The sequence below is a fragment of the Salvelinus namaycush genome, unplaced genomic scaffold (genome assembly GCF_016432855.1).
Source record: "Salvelinus namaycush isolate Seneca unplaced genomic scaffold, SaNama_1.0 Scaffold339, whole genome shotgun sequence".
NCBI lineage: Eukaryota > Metazoa > Chordata > Actinopteri > Salmoniformes > Salmonidae > Salvelinus > Salvelinus namaycush.
In genome coordinates, this window is record NW_024060330.1 from 63,171 (window position 1) to 85,205 (window position 22,035).

General features: G+C 43.5%; 2 protein-coding genes across 2 annotated transcripts in view; both read right to left on the bottom strand.

Moving 5' to 3' along the window:
• Positions 1-445: 445 nt before the first annotated feature.
• LOC120040275 lies at positions 446-3,071 on the bottom strand. Its single transcript, XM_038985471.1, has 3 exons — positions 3,066-3,071; positions 1,608-1,684; positions 446-1,562 (listed from the first exon to the last, which is right to left on the bottom strand). Exons 1-3 carry the CDS (start codon positions 3,069-3,071, stop codon positions 446-448), a joined length of 1,200 nt encoding a protein of 399 aa, XP_038841399.1.
• Positions 3,072-3,293: 222 nt separating this feature from the next.
• LOC120040277 (broad substrate specificity ATP-binding cassette transporter ABCG2-like) overlaps positions 3,294-22,035 on the bottom strand; it is a 40,120-nt gene continuing 21,378 nt past the window's right edge. The window contains exons 2-14 of the mRNA XM_038985473.1: positions 16,736-16,795; positions 15,829-15,943; positions 15,457-15,609; positions 15,213-15,370; positions 14,270-14,421; positions 13,323-13,424; positions 13,006-13,138; positions 12,688-12,805; positions 10,318-10,400; positions 6,230-6,319; positions 5,582-5,706; positions 4,358-4,512; positions 3,294-3,467 (exon numbers count right to left, since the gene is read on the bottom strand). Coding sequence (XP_038841401.1) covers positions 3,300-3,467; positions 4,358-4,512; positions 5,582-5,706; positions 6,230-6,319; positions 10,318-10,400; positions 12,688-12,805; positions 13,006-13,138; positions 13,323-13,424; positions 14,270-14,421; positions 15,213-15,370; positions 15,457-15,609; positions 15,829-15,943; positions 16,736-16,795 — 1,612 coding nt within the window. The 3' untranslated portion in view covers positions 3,294-3,299. The remainder of the gene's footprint in view (positions 3,468-4,357; positions 4,513-5,581; positions 5,707-6,229; positions 6,320-10,317; positions 10,401-12,687; positions 12,806-13,005; positions 13,139-13,322; positions 13,425-14,269; positions 14,422-15,212; positions 15,371-15,456; positions 15,610-15,828; positions 15,944-16,735; positions 16,796-22,035) is intronic.

Below are 22,035 nucleotides of genomic sequence, written 5' to 3' on the forward strand. Positions count from 1 at the left end.
CCCTTCTATCACTCTCTCTCTCTGTCACTCCTCTCTCTCTCTCCCTCTCCCTCTCTCTCTTCCTTTCCTGCTCTCTCTCCCTTCTTTCTCTTTATCCTGTGTGTGTGTGTGTGTGTGTGTGTGTGTGTGGTGTGTGTGTGTGTGTGTTGATACACAGGAGAGGAAATAGAACAAGTACAAAGTTGATATTATGTTTTATTTGCATAATTAACATTTTTATACTGTTCATCACAGGTGGCTGGTGGTACCTTAATTGGGGAGGTAGGGCTCATATTTATGGCAGGAACGGAATTAAGGGATTGGTATCAAACACGTGGTTTCCATGTGACTGATTCCATTCCAGCCATTATTATGCACCGCCCTCCCTTCACCAGCCTCCTGTGCTGTAGATAGTGTACAAAACGTAAATAGAAACAATGTCTAGGACTGTGTCCAAAACGGCAACCTAGCCCCTTTGTAGTGAACTACTTGTGTCCAGAGTCCTAGGGGCCCTGTTCAACAGTAGTGAACTACTTGTGTCCAGAGTCCTAGGGGCCCTGTTCAACAGTAGGGAACTACTTGTGTCCAGAGTCCTAGGGGCCCTGTTCAACCATAGTGAACTACTTGTGTCCAGAGTCCTAGGGGCCCTGTTCAACAGTAGGGAACTACTTGTGTCCAGAGTCCTAGGGGCCCTGTTCAACAGTAGTGAACTACTTGTGTCCAGAGGCCCAGGGGCCCTGTTCAACAGTAGGGAACTACTTGTGTCCAGAGTCCTAGGGGCCCTGTTCAACAGTAGTGAACTACTTGTGTCCAGAGTCCTAGGGGCCCTGTTCAACCATAGTGAACTACTTGTGTCCAGAGTCCTAGGGGCCCTGTTCAACAGTAGGGAACTACTTGTGTCCAGAGTCCTAGGGGCCCTGTTCAACAGTAGGGAACTACTTGTGTCCAGAGTCCTAGGGGCCTTGTTCAACAGTAGGGAATTACTTGTGTCCAGAGTCCTAGGGGCCCTGTTCAACAGTAGGGAATTACTTGTGTCCAGAGTCCTAGGGGCCCTGTTCAACAGTAGTGAACTACTTGTGTCCAGAGTCCTAGGGGCCCTGTTCAACAGTAGTGAACTACTTGTGTCCAGAGTCCTAGGGGCCCTGTTCAACAGTAGTGAACTACTTGTGTCCAGAGTCCTAGGGGCCCTGTTCAACAGTAGTGAACTACTTGTGTCCAGAGGCCCAGGGGCCCTGTTCAACAGTAGGGAACTACTTGTGTCCAGAGTCCTAGGGGCCCTGTTCAACAGTAGTGAACTACTTGTGTCCAGAGTCCTAGGGGCCCTGTTCAACCATAGTGAACTACTTGTGTCCAGAGTCCTAGGGGCCCTGTTCAACAGTAGGGAACTACTTGTGTCCAGAGTCCTAGGGGCCCTGTTCAACAGTAGGGAACTACTTGTGTCCAGAGTCCTAGGGGCCTTGTTCAACAGTAGGGAATTACTTGTGTCCAGAGTCCTAGGGGCCCTGTTCAACAGTAGGGAATTACTTGTGTCCAGAGTCCTAGGGGCCCTGTTCAACAGTAGTGAACTACTTGTGTCCAGAGTCCTAGGGGCCCTGTTCAACAGTAGTGAACTACTTGTGTCCAGAGTCCTAGGGGCCCTGTTCAACAGTAGTGAACAGGGTACCGTTTGGGACTCACACAGGACTACTGCATAAGTATTTAGTATCTGTGTTTACAGCCCACCAAATCATCAATATATTTGGTATCAATACACGTTGTGTTGCATCGATAAAACAAATTGCACGTCATAAAAAACATAAATGGTTCAAAAATAATCACAGACATCTTGAGACATGATTTAAACATCTGTAGATAAGACACATTGGTGGAGAAATCATTGAATACCAGAAATAAAAAAACAGAAATACCAGGATGCTGAGAGACTCAAGAGATTTAAAAAATTCACCCCATTTAGTTTGTACTACACAGATCAGTGTTTTATTCTCTAATCAACATTATAGCAGACCCCTTTTCAATGCAACAAACAAAAAAACCAATCAAACTTGGATTAAGTCTGTGATTTTGTTTGTAGGCAGAGCCAGAGCACAACGGAAGAGAATTCTATTGACCTGGAGCTCACGTCTTTCAATCACCCTCGAGGCACTTTTCAGATCAAAGTGCATTTCTGTGCGCAAAATCAAAAGCTATTATGTGATTTACTCCATTGGTTTTGTTGGTAGGCCTACATGATGCTCAAATAGCCACAATAGCCTGTTTGCTACTGTCTAAAACTGTACGGGTACAGCCTCAGTGTTCACTGGAAACGTGCGCCGGAAGTTGCACAGAATTCTCACAACTTTCAAGTTTCCGCTCAATAGACCTGAAATTTTCTCAGGAACATTGCACCTGACCTCTAAATACCTAATTTCAACTTCCGCTTCAATCGAACATCCGCTCCCGTCCGCATCTGCGCACTTCCCTTGAAAAGTGTCCTTCGGACGCTGACATTTCAGAATCCATGCTGACATTTCAGAGTAAATGCAGACATTTCAGAGTAAATGCAGACATTTCATAGTAAATGCAGACATTTCAGGGTAAATGCAGACATTTCAGAGTAAATACAGACATTTCAGGGTCCATGCTGACATTTCAGAGTAAATGCAGACATTTCAGGGTCCATGCTGACATTTCAGAATCCATGCAGACATTTCAGAGTAAATGCAGACATTTCAGAGTCCATGCTGACATTTCAGAGTAAATGCAGACATTTCAGAGTAAATGCTGACATTTCAGAATCCATGCTGACATTTCAGAGTCCACGCAGACATTTCAGAGTCCATGCAGACATTTCAGAGTCCATGCAGACATTTCAGAGTCCCATGCGGACATTTCAGAGTCCATGCAGACATTTCAGAGTCCCATGCGGACATTTCAGAGTCCCATGCGGACAGAAGTGGAAGTTGGATATTGCAGCATTTCGTTTGAGCGGACAAAGGGGACGGAACAGAACAGGAAGGTGTACAATAGGCTTAACCTGTGACCCCTGACCTCTATGTGAACTTCTTGGTGAAACGTAGTTTGAGGTACGCAATCGCCAGGAAGATTACGGTCATGATCGCCAGGGCAACGTGATTCTGCCACAGCCCCCACGTGGTGTAGTCGATCCCCTGGTTCTTCAGAAAGTCTTCCCCCGTGCACCTGGACACAGGATAGAAAGGTTCCTACCTCAGAAACAAACACCTCAATTGTGGAGAATCTCACTGAGAGACAGCTCTCCCTTGTAAAATAACTCTCCTGACATCAATGGATAATTTAAAAAAGGTATAGTGAGACATTATCACTTACCCAGGGGTCCGGGTGCTGTTGAGGGGAATGCCTGCGTAGAAATGGAGACCTACAAAGTCATTAATCTGGAGAGCTGTTAGTCCGTACCGAGGGATGCTGAGGTACTGGAACCAGGCTAGCCACTCAACAACACTGGGCAGGTTCACCAACAGGCCTGAGAAGATCTGATAGGGGAGGGGAGTGAAGAGGGGGAGAGGAGAGGAGGAGAGAGAAGAGGGAGGGGAGGGGAGTGAAGAGAGGGGAGTAAAGAGGAGGGGAGGGGAGAGAAGTGGAGGGGGAGGGGAGTGAAGAAGAGGGGAGTGGAGAGAAGAGGGAGGGGAGGGGAGTGAAGAGGAGGGGAGTGGAGAGAAGAGGGAGGGGAGGGGAGGGGAGAGAAGAGGAGGGGAGTGGAGAGAAGAGGATGGAGGGGAGGGGAGTGGGAGGTGGGGGGAGAGGAGGGAAGGGGAAGAGGAGGGGAGTGGGAATGGGAGGAGAGGAGGGGAGGGGAGGGGAGGGGAGGGGAGGGGAGGGGAGGGGAGGGGAGGGGAGGGGAGGGGAGGGGAGAGAAGAGGAGGGAAGAGAAGAGGAGGGGAGGGGAGAGAAGAGGAGGGGAGAGAAGAGGAGGGGAGGGGAGAGAAGAGGAGGGAGAGAAGAGGAGGGGAGGGGAGAGAAGAGGAGGGAGAGAAGAGGAGGGAGGGGAGGGGAGTGGGAGGTGGGGGGAGAGGAGGGAAGGGGAAGAGGAGGGGAGTGGGAATGGGAGGAGAGGAGGGGAGGGGAGGGGAGGGGAGAGAAGAGGAGGGAGGGAGGGGAGTGGGAGGTGGGGGGAAGAAGAGGAGAGCAACATAATGTTTGATGTTTATAATCATCTCATATTAGTGTGTGTGTGTGTGTGTGTGTGTGTGTGTGTGTGTGTGTGTGTGTGTGTGTGTGTGTGTGTGTGTGTGTGTGTGTGTGTGTGTGTGTGTGTGTGTGTCTCAATTCAATTCAAAGGGGCTTCATTGGCATGGGAAACACATGCTAACATTGTTTCCTTAACTTGTTTTGGCAATCACAAATGATTTAGTCTCTCTCTCACCATCATGAAGACGAAGGATATGGTCATGAAGATGTTGGCGATCGCCACAACACTCTGGTCAGCTGAAATAGCCATGGTCATTGCAGTAGCTGTATAGGCTACCAGAGCTACGGTCAACATGAACACGAAGAAGGCCTCCACTGTAGCTTTATACCCTGGAGAATATAGAAATGTAATACTAGATCAGAAATATACTAGATCAGAACAGAAATATACTAGATCAGAACAGAAATATACTACATCAGACCGTATAAATATTATACTAGATCAGACCAGAAATATACTAGATCAGACCAGAAATATACTAGATCAGACCAGAAATATACTAGATCAGAACAGAAATATACTAGATCAGACCATATACATATTATACTAGATCAGACCAGAAATATACTAGATCAGACCAGAAATATACTAGATCAGAACAGAAATATACTAGATCAGACCATATACATATTATACTAGATCAGACCAGAAATATACTAGATCAGACCATATACATATTATACTAGATCAGAACAGAGAAGTGTAATACTAGATTACAACATAGAAATATAATACTAGAGCAGAACATAGAAATATAACACTAGATGAGAACTGAAAAATAATACTAGATCAGAACAGATAAATATAATAAATTACCAGAACAGAGAAATATAATACTAGATCGGAAAATAAAAATATATTATGAGATTGGAACAGAGAAATATAATACTAGATTAGAACATAGAAATACAATACTAGATGAGAACTGAAATATAACACTAGACGAGAACTGAAATATAACACTAGATTAGAACATAGAAATACAATGCTAGATCAGAACACATAAATACAATACTAGATCAGAACATAGAAATACAATACTAGATCACAACACAGAAATACAATGCTAGATCAGAACACAGAAATATAATACTAGATCAGAACATAGAAATACAACACTAGAAAACAACATAGAAATATAATACTAGATCATGAACTGTTGTAGCTTAAAACCTGAAGAGACAGAGAATATGTGACATGACAATGACTAATGATGTGTGTGTGTGTGTGTGTGTGTGTGTGTGTGTGTGTGTGTGTGTGTGTGTGTGTGTGTGTGTGTGTGAAGGGTCTACCCACCGATCATGGGTTAGTGTTCACTGTGTCTACGTGGGTGGAGGGTCTACCCACCGATCATGGGTTAGTGTTCACTGTGTCTACGAGGGTGGAGGGTCTACCCACCGATCATGAAGTAAGCCACACAGCTGAAGAAGATGGCAGGGAGCGTCCTTAAGGTGATGATTTCACTGAGTAACTTACACAGGAAGTAGACTGATACTCTGTAGTAACCGCTGATGTACTCATGACTGGAGATGGAGAGGAGAGAGGGAGAGAGAGAGAGAGAGGGAGAGGGAGAGAGAGAGAGAGCGAGTTAGACTGATACTCTGTAGTAACCGTTGATGTACTCATGACTGGAGATGGTGAGGAGAGAGGGAGAGAGAGAGAGAGAGAGAATGAGAGAGGAGAGAGGGAGAGGGAGAGAGAGCGAGTTAGACTGATACTCTGTAGTAACCGTTGATGTACTCATGACTGGAGATGGTGAGGAGAGAGAGAGAGGGAGAGAATGAGAGAATGAGAGAGAGAGAGGGAGAGGGAGAGAATGAGAGAGAGACAGAGACAGAGAGAGATAGAGAGAGAGAGAGGGAGAGGGAGAGAGTTAGACTGATACTCTGTAGTAACCACTGATGTACTCATGACTGGAGATGCTTACATGATATGTAGTGTGTGTGTGTGTGTGTGTGTGTGTGTGTGTGTGTGTGTGTGTGTGTGTGTGTGTGTGTGTGTGTGTGTGTGTGTGTGTGTGTGTGTGTGTGTGTGTGTGTTACTCACATGAACAGTTTCCTCTCGGTGATGAAGAGCTCAGCAGAAGACAGGGAACTGAAACACTGATTGGTGGTGATGAAGAAAAGAGCACCCATCCTGGTAGAAACAACACACACACACACACACACACACACACACACACACACACACACACACACACACACACACACACGTACATATGATTCCTGTTAGGACCACCCATATGATTCCTGTTAGGACTGTTACGTTCCCCAGTTTTAGTTTGTATTTGAGTGTGTGTTTCAGGAGATGGCTTCCTGAAGTACTCCCCAACCAGATGATTGGTCGACCCCAGGCTAATTGATGATTGGAACTGACCCCGCCCCCTCGTCAAGAAGCAGCTGACTCTAATCACCATTGCCACCTGAAGATATAAAAGCCAGTGTTCTGTTCAGAAGAGAAGAGATGAGATCAGGAGAGAGATTAGAGGGAGAGGAGAGAAATTAGAGATTAGAGATTAGAGATTAGAGATTAGAGGGAGATTGAATGTTTTGGATAGTGTTGGTTGTGTATCAGAAAGTGTTGGTATGTACTATATTAGTTGTTGTTGGTAGCAGCTTTGCTATGTCCTGTGTTTGTGAGTGTTTGTGAAATTGTTAATAATTATTCTGTTTCATTTGTTCCCAGGGGGGAAGGGGAAGGCACTTTGGGAGTGCTTAGGCAAGAGGCCCGCGGGCATACATATACCCGTAGTATATTAAATGTCTAGGCACACTAGGTAAGACCTGGGCGGACCACCCCCTGTATTTTGGTTAGGGCACCAGGTGGTGGTAAGTTAAGTGGGTAGGCAGGTTAGATAGGAGAGGGGGAGCTTTGATATTTACTTTCTTTCCTTTGGTTCCGTCCAGCCCCTTTTCCCCATATTACCGTGTAGGAAATAAATCCTAGTAAACGGTAAATTCTGCCTTTGTCGTCCTTTCTCGCACCTACGGTCCATACCTCTTTCGCTTCACGGAGAGTTGAGTTGCAGCAGGGAGTTGCGTTCCCTCTTTTTAGAGGCGTGCGTAACAGGACCACCAATATGATTCCTGTTAGGACCTCCCATATGATTCCTGTTAGGACCACCCATATGATTCCTATTAGGACCACCCATATGATTCCTGTTAGGACCACCCATATGATTCCTGTTAGGACCACCCATATGATTCCTATTAGGACCACCCATATGATTCCTGTTAGGACCACCCATATGATTCCTATTAGGACCACCCATATGATTCCTGTTAGGACCACCCATACGATTCCTGTTAGGACCACCCATATGATTCCTGTTAGGACCACCCATATGATTCCTGTTAGGACCACCCATACGATTCCTGTTAGGACCACCCATTAAGACCACCCATATGATTCCTGTTAGGACCACCCATACGATTCCTGTTAGGACCACCCATTAAGACCACCCATATGATTCCTGTTAGGACCACCCATACGATTCCTGTTAGGACCACCCATACGATTCCTGTTAGGACCACCCATATGATTCCTGTTAGGACCACCCATATGATTCCTGTTAGGACCACCCATACGATTCCTGTTAGGACCACCCATATGATTCCTATTAGGACCACCCATATGATTCCTGTTAGGACCACCCATATGATTCCCATTAGGACCACCCATACGATTCCTGTTAGGACCACCCATATGATTCCTGTTAGGACCACCCATATGATTCCTGTTAGGACCACCCATATGATTCCTGTTAGGACCACCCATATGATTCCTATTAGGACCACCCATACGATTCCTGTTAGGACCACCCATATGATTCCTATTAGGACCACCCATATGATTCCCATTAGGACCACCCATACGATTCCTATTAGGACCACCCATATGATTCCTGTTAGGACCACCCATACGATTCCTGTTAGGACCACCCATACGATTCCTGTTAGGACCACCCATATGATTCCTATTAGGACCACCCATATGATTCCCATTAGGACCACCCATACGATTCCTATTAGGACCACCCATACGATTCCTATTAGGACCACCCATACGATTCCTGTTAGGACCACCCATATGATTCCTATTAGGACCACCCATATGATTCCCATTAGGACCACCCATACGATTCCTATTAGGACCACCCATATGATTCCTATTAGGACCACCCATATGATTCCTGTTAGGACCACCCATATGATTCCTATTAGGACCACCCATACGATTCCTGTTAGGACCACCCATATGATTCCTGTTAGGACCACCCATATGATTCCTATTAGGACCACCCATATGATTCCTATTAGGACCTCCCATATGATTCCTGTTAGGACCACCCATACGATTCCTATTAGGACCACCCATATGATTCCTGTTAGGACCACCCATATGATTCCTATTAGGACCTCCCATATGATTCCTGTTAGGACCACCCATATGATTCCTGTTAGGACCACCCATATGATTCCTATTAGGACCTCCCATATGATTCCTGTTAGGACCACCCATATGATTCCTATTAGGACCACCCATATGATTCCTGTTAAGACCACCCATATGATTCCTGTTAGGACCTCCCATACGATTCCTGTTAGGACCTCCCATATGATTCCTGTTAGGACTACCCATATGATTCCTATTAGGACCACCCATATGATTCCTATTAGGACCACCCATATGATTCCTATTAGGACCACCCATACGATTCCTGTTAGGACCACCAATATGATTCCTGTTAGGACCTCCCATATGATTCCTATTAGGACCACCCATATGATTCCTATTAGGACCACCCATATGATTCCTATTAGGACCACCCATATGATTCCTATTAGGACCACCCATATGATTCCTGTTAGGACCACCCATACAATTCCTATTAGGACCACCCATACGATTCCTGTTAGGACCACCCATATGATTCCTATTAGGACCACCCATATGATTCCTGTTAGGACCACCCATATGATTCCTGTTAGGACCACCCATATGATTCCCATTAGGACCACCCATATGATTCCTGTTAGGACCACCAATATGATTCCTGTTAGGACCTCCCATATGATTCCTGTTAGGACTACCCATATGATTCCTATTAGGACCACCCATATGATTCCTATTAGGACCACCCATACGATTCCTGTTAGGACCACCCATACGATTCCTATTAGGACCACCCATACGATTCCTGTTAGGACCACCCATATGATTCCTATTAGGACCACCCATATGATTCCTGTTAGGACCACCCATATGATTCCTGTTAGGACCACCCATATGATTCCCATTAGGACCACCCATATGATTCCTGTTAGGACCACCCATATGATTCCTGTTAGGACCACCCATATGATTCCTGTTAGGACCACCCATATGATTCCCATTAGGACCACCCATATGATTCCTGTTAGGACCACCCATATGATTCCCATTAGGACCACCCATAAGATTCCCATTAGGACCACCCATATGATTCCTGTTAGGACCTCCCATATGATTCCTGTTAGGACGGCAGGTAGCCTAGTGGTTAAAGGTTGCAAGATCAAATCCCTGAGCTGACAAGGTGAAAATCTGTTGTTCTGCCCCTGAACAAGGCAGTTAACCCATCGTTCCTCGGCCGTCATGGTAAATAAGATTTTGTTCTTAACTGACTTGCCTAGTTAAATAAAGGTGAAAAAAATAAATAAAATAAAATAAAAATCTTGGGTAGGCTTTCAGCCTAAATTGCTTGTTTGAAATGATTAAATGTTCTTTTCTGAGATTTTCTACATGTTTCTATCTGGTTACTGCAGAAATGCATGACATTTTCCATCATTCTGTTTTGAATGTGTTTTTAACAGTTTTGGAAACAGTGTGTTAGCGTTTGAAAACATGTGCAGTAAATATAGAGTTTTACAGGTGGTGGAGTATGAATGAGAAAAGAGTTCATGGATTTCATGAATGCATTTTGTGTGAAAGCAATGAAAAAGGATTCACAGATTGGTCCATATACCCTTCTGTTTAGCTGACTGTGTGAAGAGTTTTTACAATGTGACTTCAGTTTTGACCAATGCATGTTAGCAATTGAAAAAAAACCTGTAATATATTATATTAAACACACACATAAAAACATACACACAGACCTGTTCTGTAAGCCACTCTGGTCATTCTTCACTCCAAAGAATATTGCCCCAACGACGAGGGCCAGGAATACAGTCACTCCAATCTGGATTAGATAGATTATTAGGTAGGTAGGTAGGTAGGTAGGTAGGTAGGTAGGTAGGTAGGTAGGTAGGTAGGTAGGTAGGTAGGTAGGTAGGTAGGTAGGTAGGTAGGTAGGTAGGTAGGTAGGTAGGTAGGTAGGTAGGTAGGTAGGTAGGTAGGTAGGTAGGTAGGTAGGTAGGTAGGTAGGTAGGTAGGTAGGTAGGTAGGTAGGTAGGTAGGTAGGTAGGTAGGTAGGTAGGTAGGTAGGTAGGTAGGTAGGTAGGTAGGTAGGTAGGTAGGTAGGTAGGTAGGTAGGTAGGTAGGTAGGTAGGTAGGTAGGTAGGTAGGTAGGTAGGTAGGTAGGTAGGTAGGTAGGTAGGTAGGTAGGTAGGTAGGTAGGTAGGTAGGTAGGTAGGTAGGTAGGTAGGTAGGTAGGTAGGTAGGTAGGTAGGTAGGTAGGTAGGTAGGTAGGTAGGTAGGTAGGTAGGTAGGTAGGTAGGTAGGTAGGTAGGTAGGTAGGTAGGTAGGTAGGTAGGTAGGTAGGTAGGTAGGTAGGTAGGTAGGTAGGTAGGTAGGTAGGTAGGTAGGTAGGTAGGTAGGTAGGTAGGTAGGTAGGTAGGTAGGTAGGTAGGTAGGTAGGTAGGTAGGTAGGTAGGTAGGTAGGTAGGTAGGTAGGTAGGTAGGTAGGTAGGTAGGTAGGTAGGTAGGTAGGTAGGTAGGTAGGTAGGTAGGTAGGTAGGTAGGTAGGTAGGTAGGTAGGTAGGTAGGTAGGTAGGTAGGTAGGTAGGTAGGTAGGTAGGTAGGTAGGTAGGTAGGTAGGTAGGTAGGTAGGTAGGTAGGTAGGTAGGTAGGTAGGTAGGTAGGTAGGTAGGTAGGTAGGTAGGTAGGTAGGTAGGTAGGTAGGTAGGTAGGTAGGTAGGTAGGTAGGTAGGTAGGTAGGTATTAATTAGGCAGAATTAGGCCGATACCCACTAATTATCAAAATCCAGAAAAGAGCCGTTAAATTCTACAACCACCTAAAAGGAAGCGATTCCCAAACCTTCCATAACAAAGCCATCACCTACAGAGAGATGAACCTGGAGAAGAGTCCCCTAAGCAAGCTGGTCCTAGGGCTCTGTTCACAAACACAAACACACCCCACAGAGCCCCAGGACAACAGCACAATTAGACCCAACCAAATCATGAGAAAACAAAAAGATAATTACTTGACACATTGGAAAGAATTAACAAAAAAACAGAGCAAACTAGAATGCTATTTGGCCCTAAACAGAGAGTACACAGTGGCAGAATACCTGACCACTGTGACTGACCCAAACTTAAGGAAAGCTTTGACTATGTACAGACTCAGTGAGCATAGCCTTGCTATTGAGAAAGGCCGCCGTAGGCAGACATGGCTCTCAAGAGAAGACAGGCTATGTGCACACTGCCCACAAAATGAGGTGGAAACTGAGCTGCACTTCCTAACCTCCTGCCCAATGTATGACCATATTAGAGAGACATATTTCCCTCAGATTACACAGATCCACAAAGAATTTGAAAACAAATCCAATTTTGATAAACTCCCATATCTACTGGGAGAAATTCCACAGTGTGCCATCACAGCAGCAAGATTTGTGACCTGTTGCCACAAGAAAAGGGCAACCAGTGAAGAACAAACACCATTGTAAATACAACCCATATTTATGCTTATTTATTTTAACTTGTGTGCTTTAACCATTTGTACATTGTTACAACACTGTATATATATAATATAACATTTGTAATGTCTTTATTGTTTTGAAACTTCTGTATGTGTAATGTTTACTGTTAATTTGTATTGTTTATTTCACTTTTGTATAATATCTACCTCACTTGCTTTGGCAATGTTAACACATGTTTCCCATGCCAATAAAGCCCCTTGAATTGAATTGAATTGAATTGAATAGATAGATAGATAGATAGATAGATAGATAGATAGATAGATAGATAGATAGATAGATAGATAGATAGATAGATAGATAGATAGATAGATAGATAGATAGATAGATAGATAGATAGATAGATAGATAGATAGATAGATAGATAGATAGATAGATAGATAGATAGGAGAGCTTCCACAGACCAACAAAGAATTCGAAAACAAATACAATTCTGATAAACTCCCATATCTACTGGGTGAAATACCACAGTGTTCCATCACAGCAGCAAGATGTGTGATCTGTTGCCACAAGAAAAGGGCAACCAGTGAAGAACAAACACCATTGTAAATACAACCCACACACAGACACACACAGCAACACACAGACACACACAGCAACACAGACACACACCTGAGCGAAGGATGTCTGAGGGTTGAGGATGAGGTTAGTAAAGGTTCTCTTCAGGACCCATCTGAACTGAGTAGAGAAGGAGGTGTTGTACGTGATGGTCCGAGAGGGAGTCTTCACACTGGAGAACAACAAGAAGATTGTCCATTAACATGCAGAGAACAGACAGACAGACAGACAGACAGACAGACAGACAGACAGACAGACAGACAGACAGACAGACAGACAGACAGACAGACAGACAGATACCATAGAGAGAGAGAGAGAGAGAGAGAGAGAGAGAGAGAGAGAGAGAGAGAGAGAGAGAGAGTGTGTTATTACCTGTACTCTCTGTTCATGGTGATGCGTTCTAACTGGGCCTTGGTCTCTCCATAGAACTGACTCCCCCGGTACTCCTGGACCAGATGGTCCTCGATGTTCTGCCTGGAACTGGTTACCCTGTCTGGGTCTGAGTCTGAGGGAGGGGTGGGGGGGGTTGGAGAAGACGGGAGGGGAAGGGATAGAGGTGCCAGAACAGAGGTAAATGGAGGGTAATCAAAGTTAGGGAGGGAGAATATGAAGAGACAAAATATGTATTCCATTGGATGACCTGACTGATCCCGCCCACTGACTCTGCTCCTTAGCAAATCAGAACTCACCGTCTGCTGCCTTTATCCTGTCGAAGGCGATTGCGGTAGAATCTCCATTGATCACATCCAGGAAGAAGTCAGCCGGGTTGTTGTGGGGTTCACAAGTGTACCCTGGGTAATGATGACAGTTGTAATTACATTGTTTATAGATACAGATAAGGTTTGGATACAGATAAGGTTGAAACATTGATACACTGAATGTATCTCAAATGCATCTCATCTTAGTGTTAATGGAATTTATATGAATGACTAGAATATTCCACCCTGAAGCCATATAATCGTATGAAATTGATTAGAATTATGTATAACCATAGTCTGTACAATGTGTCTATAATAGTATCTTAAAAACCGACTGTCTGAGCAAGATTCGGTGCCGACCTTGGCTGGGGCCACAGAGTACTTCCCAGGGTCTCCCTATCTTGAGCGAGGATGGGGAGTAAGTCTCACGGATTCCCCTAATCTTTGTCGGCTGGGTAGCAGGACATTGTGTGCTGATGTTAGTGTGAATGTGTGTGCGTGAGGAGCCAGTATAAAATTAATTGCTTCTGTACAACAGGGGAGCGCTCTCGTAAATAAACATTTGACTATTGTAGACTGGGCCTCTGTCTGTTTTCATTTCAAATCAGTATCTTACAAATCCTGATTTAGCAGACTGAGTCGTTTAATTGAATTGGTTTATGAACATTGAGAACATAATTCTCGTAACAATTTGGTCCTTCGAGCCGGATTCCAATACCTGTCCCTGCCGTCCGAAGGTAACACGCCGAAAATGCATCTCATCTTAGTAACCTCTAAAGAGAGACAATAGAATGATGGATATAATACCTGTTTAGTAACTCTAGACATTTCATAACCTGGTTTGCCAGCAGAGAGCTGAGACTACACTGTCTGGTTAGCAGGAGGAGTGTGAATTAGAAATCACTAGAAACGTGACATTTGTAATGACTTAGTCTCACCGATGTTAGAGAAGTAGTCCAGAGCCCTCTGAGCGGGGCCGTGGTAAACCTGTTTACCGCTAACCAGCAGAGTCAGACTGTCAAACAGACGGTAGATGGAATAACGAGGCTGGTGGATAGACAGGATGATGGTACGGCCATGACTAGACATCCTGATAGAGAGAAAGGAGGAGGTTAGTGTTACAATACCCAGACTACAACACCCAGACTACAATACCCAGACTGCAATACCCAGACTGCAATACCATGACTAGACATCCTGATAGAGAGAGGAGGAGGTTAGTGTTACAATACCCAGACTACAACACCCAGACTACAACACCATGACTAGACATCCTGATAGAGAGAGGAGGAGGTTAGTGTTACAATACCCAGACTACAACACCCAGACTACAATACCCACCCACCCAGACTACAACACCCAGACTGCAACACCCAGACTACAACACCCAGACTACAACACCCAGACTACAATACCCAGACTACAACACCCAGACTACAACACCCAGATTACAACACCCAGACTACAACACCCAGACTACAACACCCAGACTACAATACCCAGACTACAACACCCAGACTGCAATACCCAGACTACAAAACACAGACTACAATACCCAGACTAACCCGCAGTATTAGCACTACAATACCCAGATTGCAACACCCAGACTGCAACACCCAGACTAACCCCCAACATTAGCATTACAATACCCAGACTACAATACCCAGACTAATACCCAAGTTCTACCTCTTGAACAGTAGTAGTACAGAGTTAGCTTTGCTAGCGTCCAGGCCTGTGGTGGGTTCATCCAAAAAGAGAACTGCAATACCCAGACTAACCCTACAACATTAGAACTACAATGCCCAGACTAACCCTACAATATTAGAACGTCAATACCCAGACTAACCCTACAATATTAGAACTACAATACCCAGGTTCTACCTCTTGAGCAGTAGTAGTACAGAGTTAGCTGTGCTAGCGTCCAGGCCGGTTGTGGGTTCATCCAGAAAGAGAACAGGAGGGTCGATGATCAGTTCCATACCGATGTTTGTCCTCTTCCTTTCCCCTCCTGATATACCCCTGATCAACTGGGTACCAACCTGGATACAGAATACACACATTCATAGTCACACACTCTCTCTGTCCTCTCCCCCCCATCCCCCTCCACACACCCGTCCACACTGACCCGTGAGTCTGCTACTTTAGTGAGGCCCAGTTCTGTGATGAGTCGGTTGACTTTGTCCTCCTTCTCCTTCTGGCTGACGGAGGACGGGAGACGCAACGCAGCAGAGAAACGGAAGTTCTCCCTCACAGTCAGAGTCCCCATCACCACATCATCCTGACGGTTGGTGGGTGGGGGGGGGGGGGGGGGGGGGGGGGGGGCAGCGAGAGAGGGGGGGGGGGAGAGAGAGAAGACCAGACACTCGTAACTATAGTCTGGTCACTGGTGTGTGTCTGTGTGTGTGTGTGTGTGTGTGTGTGTGTGTGTGTGTGTGTGTGTGTGTGTGTGTGTGTGTGTGTGTGTGTGTGTGTGTGTGTGTGTGTGTCAGTCCCCTACCTGGACCACATATCCTGAGAGACATTTGAAGTTGGGAGGTTGAGGAGCTCCGTCTATCAACACCTCTCCAGCCAGACCTGCTGGGTCCTTCCTGGCTGCCAGCACATCCAGAAACCTGCACACAACACATCCACAACCTTTACACAACTATAATACAACCCCAACCTTTACACAACTACAACACAACCTTTACACAACTATAATACAACACAACCACAACCTTTACACAACTATAATACAACCCCAACCTTTACACAACTATAATACAACCCCAACCTTTACACAACTATAATACAACACAACCCCAACCTTTACACAACTATAATACAACCACAACCACAACCTTTACACAACTATAACACAACACAACCACAACCTTTACACAACTATAATACAACCCCAACCTTTACACAACTACAACACAACCTTTACACAACTATAATACAACACAACCTTTACACAACTATAATACAACACAACCCCAACCTTTACACAACTATAATACAACCCCAACCTTTACACAACTATAATACAACACAACCCCAACCTTTACACAACTATAATACAACACAACCTTTACACAACTATAATACAACCCCAACCTTTACACAACTACAACACAACCTTTACACAACTATAATACAACACAACCTTTACACAACTATAATACAACACAACCCCAACCTTTACACAACTATAATACAACACAACCTTTACACAACTATAATACAACACAACTTTTATAAATAACCACATCACAACCATTAGACATAATGTTAGTTCACAAAGTTCAATGAGAGTCACAGGTTTGTCTGAATCAACTGAAATGTCACTTACGATGACTTCCCGCTTCCAACTATAATACAACACAACCCCAACCTTCTGAGTCAGCTGAAATGTCACTTACGATGACTTCCCGCTTCCTGTGGCCCCCATGATAGCGTTCAGCCCTGGTTTCATCAGCCCGCTGTAGAGACAGGAAACAAACATCTGTTAGTGCTGAGCTGGACAACAAATCTGATGCCCCAGCAGATGTTCTCCGAGAGAACGGTTGGCAGTAGGTTCTTTTTCAAACCTCTATATGATAATAATTCTAATATATTAAGAATAGATGTTATTTAGCTGACGCTTATTAATCAAATCAAAGTTTATTTGTCACGTGCGCCGAATACAACAGGTGTAGACCTTACAGTGAAATGCTTACTTACTAACCAATGACTTACAGTCATGTGTGCATACATTTTATGTATGGGTGGTCCTGGAAAAACCTTTTGCTAGCTTGTTAGCATAACAAATGACTAGCTAGACATCTTATGACTTCATGCTAGCTTGTTAGCACAACAAATGACTAGCTAGACATCTTACGACTTCATGCTAGCTTGTTAGCACAACAAATTACTAGCTAGACATCTTACGACTTCATTAACCATGTCCGTTGAGAACGCACAACGATTATAACACTTAGCTAAGCTAAGAATGACGTCAATACTTAGCTAAGCTAAGAATGAAGTCAATACTTAGCTAAGCTAAGAATGACGTCAATACTTAGCTAAGCTAAGAATGAAGTCAATACTTAGCTAAGCTAAGAATGACGTCAATACTTAGCTAAGCTAAGAATGAAGTCAATAAACATTGGGTAGTTAGTTAGATAGAATATAGGTAACATACTGGCAAGTTCAAAGTATTAGTAGCCAACTAACGTTAATGGAACATACAAGCAACTGCTGTAATGATATGCTCTGCGCTTTGTAAGACTAATTGTCAGCCAAAGTAACGTAACTTAGTTGAAAAGATAGTACTTTATTACATTGCTGAACATTTCTTAAGATATGTCATAATTAGTTAAAGCAATGCGTTTGTATCCTCTCTCTCGTCAGTCGCTATTTGCATATTTTCCAACATTTTCTTCCAATCTAAAAATGCTTTGAAGCCACAGAACAACACCTACAGTACAACACCTACAGTATAACACCTACAGTATAACACCTACAGTACAACACCTACAGTACAACACCTACAGTACAACACCTACAGTATAACACCTACAGTACAACACCTACAGTACAACACCTACAGTACAACACCTACAGTATAACACCTACAGTACAACACCTACAGTATAACACCTACAGTACAACACCTACAGTACAACACACCTACAGTATAACACCTACAGTATAACACCTACAGTATAACACCTACAGTATAACACCTACAGTACAGTACAACACCTACAGTACAACACCTACAGTACAGTACAACACCTACAGTACAACACCTACAGTACAACACCTACAGTACAACACCTACAGTACAACACACCTACAGTACAACACCTACAGTACAACACCTACAGTACAACACCTACAGTACAACACACCTACAGTACAACACCTACAGTATAACACCTACAGTATAATACCTACAGTACAACACCTACAGTACAGTATAACACCTACAGTATAACACCTACAGTATAACACCTACAGTATAATACCTACAGTACAACACCTACAGTACAACACCTACAGTATAACACCTACAGTATAACACCTACAGTACAACACCTACAGTATAACACCTACAGTACAGCACCTACAGTACAACACCTACAGTACAACACCTACAGTACAACACACCTACAGTACAACACCTACAGTACAACACCTACAGTACAACACCTACAGTATAACACCTACAGTACAACACACCTACAGTACAACACCTACAGTATAACACCTACAGTACAACACCTACAGTACAACACCTACAGTATAACACCTACAGTACAACACACCTACAGTACAACACCTACAGTATAACACCTACAGTACAACACACCTACAGTACAACACCTACAGTACAACACACCTACAGTACAACACCTACAGTATAACACCTACAGTATAATACCTACAGTACAACACCTACAGTACAGTATAACACCTACAGTATAACACCTACAGTACAACACCTACAGTACAACACCTACAGTACAACACACCTACAGTACAACACCTACAGTATAACACCTACAGTATAACACCTACAGTATAACACCTACAGTATAACACCTACAGTACAGTATAACACCTACAGTACAACACCTACAGTACAACACCTACAGTACAACACCTACAGTATAACACCTACAGTATAACACCTACAGTATAACACCTACAGTACAGTATAACACCTACAGTACAACACCTACAGTATAACACCTACAGTATAACACCTACAGTATAACACCTACAGTATAACACCTACAGTACAGTATAACACCTACAGTATAACACCTACAGTACAACACCTACAGTACAGTATAACACCTACAGTACAACACCTACAGTACAACACCTACAGTACAACACCTACAGTATAACACCTACAGTATAACACCTACAGTATAACACCTACAGTACAGTACAACACCTACAGTATAACACCTACAGTATAACACCTACAGTATAACACCTACAGTATAACACCTACAGTATAACACCTACAGTACAACACCTACAGTATAACACCTACAGTACAACACCTACAGTATAACACCTACAGTATAACACCTACAGTACAACACCTACAGTACAGTATAACACCTACAGTATAACACCTACAGTACAACACCTACAGTATAACACCTACAGTATAACACCTACAGTACAACACCTACAGTACAGTACAACACCTACAGTACAACACCTACAGTATAACACCTACAGTATAACACCTACAGTACAACACCTACAGTACAACACCTACAGTACAACACCTACAGTATAACACCTACAGTACAACACCTACAGTACAACACCTACAGTATAACACCTACAGTACAACACCTACAGTACAACACCTACAGTACAGTATAACACCTACAGTACAACACCTACAGTACAGTATAACACCTACAGTACAACACCTACAGTATAACACCTACAGTACAACACCTACAGTATAACACCTACAGTACAACACCTACAGTATAACACCTACAGTACAGTACAGCACCTACAGTACAACACCTACAGTACAACACCTACAGTATAACACCTACAGTATAACACCTACAGTACAACACCTACAGTATAACACCTACAGTACAGCACCTACAGTACAGCACCTACAGTACAACACCTACAGTACAACACCTACAGTACAACACCTACAGTATAACACCTACAGTACAACACCTACAGTATAACACCTACAGTATAACACCTACAGTACAACACCTACAGTACAGCACCTACAGTACAACACCTACAGTACAACACCTACAGTACAACACCTACAGTATAACACCTACAGTACAACACCTACAGTATAACACCTACAGTACAACACCTACAGTATAACACCTACAGTACAACACCTACAGTATAACACCTACAGTACAACACCTACAGTACAGTACAACACCTACAGTATAACACCTACAGTACAACACCTACAGTACAACACCTACAGTACAACACCTACAGTACAACACCTACAGTACAACACCTACAGTACAGTATAACACCTACAGTATAACACCTACAGTACAACACCTACAGTACAACACCTACAGTATAACACCTACAGTACAACACCTACAGTACAACACCTACAGTACAACACCTACAATACAACACCTACAGTACAACACCTACAGTACAACACCTACAGTATAACACCTACAGTACAACACCTACAGTACAACACCTACAGTATAACACCTACAGTATAACACCTACAGTACAACACCTACAGTATAACACCTACAGTACAACACCTACAGTACAACACCTACAGTATAACACCTACAGTACAGTACAACACCTACAGTACAACACACCTACAGTATAACACCTACAGTACAGTATAACACCTACAGTACAACACCTACAGTACAACACCTACAGTACAACACCTACAGTACAACACACCTACAGTATAACACCTACAGTATAACACCTACAGTACAACACCTACAGTACAACACCTACAGTACAACACCTACAGTACAGTACAACACCTACAGTACAACACCTACAGTATAACACCTACAGTACAACACCTACAGTACAACACCTACAGTATAACACCTACAGTACAACACCTACAGTATAACACACCTACAGTATAACACACCTACAGTACAACACCTACAGTACAGTACAACACCTACAGTACAACACCTACAGTATAACACCTACAGTACAACACCTACAGTACAACACCTACAGTATAACACACCTACAGTATAACACCTACAGTATAACACACCTACAGTATAACACCTACAGTACAACACCTACAGTATAACACACCTACAGTACAACACCTACAGTATAACACACCTACAGTACAACACCTACAGTACAACACCTACAGTACAACACCTACAGTATAACACCTACAGTATAATACCTACAGTACAACACCTACAGTACAACACCTACAGTATAACACCTACAGTACAACACCTACAGTACAACACCTACAGTACAACACCTACAGTATAACACCTACAGTATAACACCTACAGTACAACACCTACAGTATAACACCTACAGTACAACACCTACAGTATAACACCTACAGTACAACACCTACAGTACAACACCTACAGTACAACACCTACAGTACAACACACCTACAGTACAACACCTACAGTACAACACCTACAGTATAACACCTACAGTACAACACCTACAGTACAGTACAACACCTACAGTACAACACCTACAGTATAACACCTACAGTACAACACCTACAGTACAGTACAACACCTACAGTACAGTATAACACCTACAGTACAACACACCTACAGTATAACACCTACAGTACAACACCTACAGTACAACACCTACAGTACAACACACCTACAGTACAACACCTACAGTACAACACCTACAGTATAACACCTACAGTATAACACCTACAGTATAACACCTACAGTACAACACCTACAGTACAGTACAACACCTACAGTACAACACCTACAGTACAGTATAACACCTACAGTACAACACACCTACAGTATAACACCTACAGTACAACACCTACAGTATAACACCTACAGTACAACACCTACAGTACAACACCTACAGTACAGTATAACACCTACAGTACAACACCTACAGTACAACACCTACAGTACAACACCTACAGTACAACACCTACAGTATAACACCTACAGTACAGTACAAC

Excerpts from the sequence above, each read along its gene's own strand:
- LOC120040275 (XM_038985471.1), bottom strand. Across the intron at positions 1,563-1,607 it reads CTGTTGAACAGGGCCCCTAG|GACTCTGGACACAAGTAGTT; the intron begins GACTCTGGACAC and ends CAGGGCCCCTAG.